The 5,135-nt window shown below is 48.0% G+C and overlaps 2 protein-coding genes across 3 annotated transcripts in view; one reads left to right on the plus strand and one right to left on the minus strand.

Annotated features, from left to right (window-relative positions):
* LOC103733126 (histone H2B type 1-A) overlaps positions 1 to 3,458 on the minus strand; it is a 352,787-nt gene extending 349,329 nt beyond the window's left edge. The window contains exon 1 of one of the 2 annotated variants that reach the window (XM_008831894.3): positions 3,039 to 3,458. In XM_008831894.3, coding sequence (XP_008830116.1) covers positions 3,075 to 3,458 — 384 coding nt within the window. In that variant the 3' untranslated portion in view covers positions 3,039 to 3,074. Of the gene's footprint in view, positions 1 to 3,033 lie in introns of both variants that reach the window. The other variant, XM_029562996.1, reaches the window with a different exon arrangement.
* Positions 3,459 to 3,740: 282 nt separating this feature from the next.
* On the plus strand, positions 3,741 to 4,124 carry LOC103733127 (histone H2A type 1-H-like). Its single transcript, XM_008831895.1, has one exon. The coding sequence runs from the start codon at positions 3,741 to 3,743 to the stop codon at positions 4,122 to 4,124; it is 384 nt and encodes a 127-aa protein (XP_008830117.1).
* Positions 4,125 to 5,135: the final 1,011 nt, after the last annotated feature.

Consider the following 5,135-nt stretch of genomic DNA (forward strand, 5'->3'; position numbering starts at 1 on the left):
GGAGGAGGAGGAGGTGAAAAATCACTTAATGAGAAAAGTAGAAAATAATTATGAAAAAGCGGAGTAAAATACATGCAGGGTCACACACGTTTTAAGAAGAAAAGGGTTTGAATAAGGAGGGCTGTGAAGACTAGGGATGCTCTGACAAATGAAACCAGGACGCTACGGTCACAAACACAGCTGCAGCTGCAGCAATGAATGTCAGAGACAAACTTACTGCTCTCTGGGGTCTCTCCTTAATTATGTGAAAAGTATAATTTACAAAACCTTTTTCCAAATTTCTGGCAAATATAAACAGAAAATTTCATAAAATAGTGAAAATTAAATAATTTGATTTTAAATGAACATCAAATACAAATTCCTTAAAATTTGGCGGGGCATTGTGGTGTTTTTATGCATATGAATGTTTTCCCTGCATGTAGGTAAGTGCACCACATGTGTGCGGTGCCCGCAGAGCCCAGAAGAGGACGTCAGATGCCTAGAACTGGAGTTACAGAGAGTTGTGAGCCACCACTGGAAACTGAATCCAGGTCCTCTGCAAGAGTAGCCAGTGCTCTTAACTGCTGAGCCATCTCTGCAGCCCCCAAATACAATTCTTTCAAAAACAATTTTAAAGAAAAGTTAATTCCAATACTATTTATACAGACAACTCCAGAGCATAAACATTTTTGTGATTTGAATAAAAAAAATTATTTCAAATGTAAAATATATTACAATGTAAAGAAGAAGAAGAAAAAGACACCATCTCAGTTCAATGACACCAAAAGGTTAATTAGAAACAATACATTGTCAAGCAGAATTCAGCAGGACATTAAATGTAGACTATGCTGTACCCAAGCAGGAGTTTGTGACAGAAATTTGGGGATACCTCAACATTAGGAAGTCTATTACAATAACTTGCTGTGAGATATCTAACTATCAACGACTGAACACATCCAGAGATGCTCAAATGCCACATAACCAAAGAGCATCTGTTCTTATGTGAGACTCCCCGAAATGCAAATCCCGGCACCTCTTCCTCAGCACGATGACTTCAGAAAGGTCCTGAATGGTTGGAACAAACAGGCTCTTCCCGCCTCTGTCATTTCTGTGACTATTTAGGCAACTGAGATCAGGAGAAAAAAAACTCAAAAGCGCAATTTAAGACGGCAGTAAAACAATGCCTATTTTCAGATATTATAAACACATAAAACCTAACAAAATCTACCAAATACTAACAGAAAAACAAGTCGATTCAGTGCGGCAGTGACAGCAGACACAGGAAAGAACTCTTTCACAGAAAACAAAATGATGGCCACTGTCCACAGGAAAGTGTCTCATTCAAAATAACAAAACAAAATACCTAGAACCACATTTTTTTTTTAAGACAACGTTGCCTATACCCCAGACTGGCCTGGAACTCACCAGGTAGCCAAGGCTGGCTTTGAACTCTTGATCCTTTGCCTCTGCATCCTGAGCCCTGGAACTACGAAGCATGTATCACTACACCCAGCTCACTTTAAAAATGAAAATTTCGCATAAGGTAAGGTTCCTTGGTCCTCGCCCATCCCATGGTCCCCACTGGGGATGAATGATGGGTGGCACCTGAACTAGCTTGAGTTCTAGAAAATGGAGGGGCAGAAAGGTTCTTTTGGAAGTCTCTTCCTACCTCTGTCCCATTAGGGCATGAGCTGAGGACCTGGGTAAAGTGGATTCTAGCCAAGGCAGAGGCAGGTGATTGCAGAGCCGTGTAGCCGCTTGAACCTCTCCATCCTTAGGGGTCCTGTTCAGACCTCAGCATGACCTCAGCCTGCTCCGTTAACATTTTCTGTGATTGCAGTCAGCTCTCGGATGTAAACCTGTCAAGTTTGACCTAGAGAAACACGTATCCTGGTTGCTTTTTGCCTAAACAATCCTTGAATAACTGGAGTGCCCATTAGGAGTGGCCATCTCATTGGTAAGGGTCTGAGAGCTGAGGTATCCGCTGTTTCCCGGGGTCTCACGGGATGGCTGGAACTCCTAAGTGGAGGTGGCGTCACTCCAGTGACAGGCAGAGGTGGCCCATGTCTAGATGAGGCAGAGGCTCTGCAGGGACAGCCCTGCTGTGCAGTCTGATTTTGAAGGGTAATTCCTTAGTTCCCACCTGGAATTCACTATGTAGTCCAGGCTAGCTCAAACATACCAATCCTACCACAGCCTCCAACTACCACAACCGGTGTGTATAGTGATGCTGTTTCTTTTAATACATAATTTTATTGAATTTGTTTCATATAAAACATTAATCTTTATACCACCCCACTCACACACAGCCCCCCATAACTACCCCACCCAATTCCAAGCATTGTACTGTATAAATTAAGCCTATCCAGTCAAGCTTGTATGATCTGGAGTCTGTCAACTCTCCCTTACCCAGCAGTAATCCACTGCCAATCGTTCTTTGGCTAAGGTTGGAGTTTCCTACCCATTTGTCCGGTTCTCCGCCGGATTTCTGAGTCAGCAGGGGTCTTGTGTGCACTGTCAACCCTTGTGGGAGGTTCCTACAGCAATTTCCGGAGGCCTGTGCCACCGCAGGGTTCTAACACGTTCCCAGGGCACAACCCCATTTAAGAAAATTTTATCTCAAATATCTTGTCTACATAAACGCTCACCTGGTCTTGCAGAACTCAAGCAACACGTTAAGATAGAAGAATCGTACCCGTGACCCCATCAAGGGGTCACACAGAACCTGCTGGCATTAAGCTGAGATTGTGGCCGTTTGTCCGTTGGCCGTGGCTAACGGATACTCCAATAGGAAGCAGATTAGATGGCGGCCTCCATCCCATAGTCAGCAGGCCTCCAGCAAAACCTAGTGTCTAACACCCTCAGTAAACCTTAGACCAAAAGGGGACCGTGGAGCTCGGACTGCCTGGGGGGCAAACAAAGTGACCTCCCTAAAACATCAGTCACCTTTGCAGCTGTTTCTCTGGAAGCCGAGCCTTAGGAGGCAAGCCCTTAGGGATCTGAAGGTCATGGAGCCGGAAAACTAAGCACACAGCTCTTCAGCAATCAGTGGGCGGCTCTGAAAAGAGCCTTTGGGTTCAGGGCGCTGCGCGCGCTCACTTGGAGCTGGTGTACTTGGTGACGGCCTTGGTGCCCTCGGACACGGCGTGCTTGGCCAGCTCCCCGGGCAGCAGCAGGCGCCCGGCCGTCTGGATCTCCCAGGAAGTGATGGTAGAGAGCTTGTTGTAGTGTGCCAGGCGCGACGCCTCGCCCGCGATGCGCTCGAAGATGTCGTTGACGAACGAGTTCATGATGCCCATGGCCTTGGACGAGATGCCCGTGTCGGGGTGCACCTGCTTCAACACCTTGTAGATGTAGATGGAATAGCTCTCCTTGCGGCTGCGCTTTCTCTTACGCCCCTCCTTCTTCTCGGTCTTCGTGACTGCCTTCTTGAACGTTTTTCTGGAGACAGATGGACCCTTGGCCAACACCTCTGGCATGGCTGACGAAGATCAACTGATCTACGCAAAACTGAATAACTCCAACTCCAAAAAACAGTTTTTCAACGGCCACGAAGTGATATTTATAGGCAAGGCAGTCGAATGCCAGATGGGCACCTGCTGTCTGATTGGATAGTGGATATGGAAATGAAGGAGTTCAAGTAGTACTTTCTGATTGGCTAGTCAATCACCAATCAGCCAATCAGTTGGCAATCATGCCCCTACATCAGACTATAAATAGACCTGTAGTGGCGCTTTCAGCGTCAAACACCGGGGACAGTCATGTCTGGAAGAGCCAAGCAGGGCGGCAAGGCGCGCGCCAAGGCCAAGACCCGCTCGTCCCGGGCCGGCCTGCAGTTCCCCGTGGGCCGCGGGCCCCGGCTGCTGCGCAAGGGCAACTACTCTGAGCGGGTGGGCGCCGGCGCCCCGGTCTCCCTGGCGGCCGTGCTGGAGTCCCTGACGGCCGAGATCCTGGAGCTGGCGGGCAACGCGGCCCGCGACAACAAGAAGACGCGCATCATCCCGCGCCACCTGCAGCTGGCTATCCGCAATGACGAGGAGCTCAACAAGCTGCTGGGCCGCGTCACCATCGCGCAGGGCGGCGTCCTGCCCAACATCCAGGCCGTGCTGCTGCCCAAGAAGACCGAGAGCCACCACAAGGCCTAGTAATTACCAAGCCCGTCTTGAGAAAAACACAAAGGCTCTCTTCAGAGCCAGCTCAATCCTCAGAGAAGGCTGGGCACTGAGGTGGCAGTGCTGACCTCTAGGTGCTTCAGAGAAGGGTTGGAGAAGATAAACCCCTCCAGCCTTAGAAACCCCAGGTCTCGTTTAACGACATGACAGATGTCGCACCTCTCAATCTGGTAATGGGGCTGTTGAGCAGACCGGCAACCCTAGTTCATCAAGCCTTGTTCTGGTGATGAAAGCCCAGAGCTTATGAAGCCCTTGACTCAGAATAGCGCATGAATGTGGGTGTTTCATATGAGCAAGGACTAAAACATGCTTATCTCCTTGAAAGCAGTGCGATAATACCAGGAACCAGTGGTGGTGTGCGCTGTCCTAGGCTAGTAGAGTCAGAGGAGACAACGCTAAGACTGTCTTTCCTTACCCCATTTCATGCTGTACATGGGTCTCCATAAAAAAAAAAGTGGGCCCTTGGTGCTGAGAACACTTCAGTCCCGGTCCCTGGGATCGGAGGGGCTAGTGGAGTAAAAAGTGGTTCCCATGGGAACCATGTGGCCATGGGGTAGAGGAGGATACCAGAAATCTCTGACCAGAAGGGAGGTTGTAATTTGGCCTACGGATGGCCACAGGTTGAGGAACTGTTAGGAACAATCAAAAGCATGCCATATTTTATGACTTTTGTGTTCACTTAACACCTTTTCAAAACTGTGCTTTAAATGATCCTAACATACATCTTCAGATAGGAGCAAGCTCCCTTCGCGTAAGTGTATTTTACGGAACAAATTATGGAAAGGTAAACTTTAATAAAATATGGCTTCTGCCTGCTACAGGATTTGGCTGACGTTCAAGAAGAAAGAAGGATAGGGACAGAGGAAGGAAGCATAATCTTAAGGTAGACACAAAACAACAAAAGTCCAAAGTGCAGCTAAGCTCATCATATCCACATTGTGAAGTCACAGGAGTAACCAGGAGTTGAGAATGTTCATGTCCATT

This window comes from Nannospalax galili, unplaced genomic scaffold (assembly GCF_000622305.1).
Source record: "Nannospalax galili isolate Female #2095 unplaced genomic scaffold, S.galili_v1.0 scaffold456, whole genome shotgun sequence".
NCBI classification, from domain to species: domain Eukaryota; kingdom Metazoa; phylum Chordata; class Mammalia; order Rodentia; family Spalacidae; genus Nannospalax; species Nannospalax galili.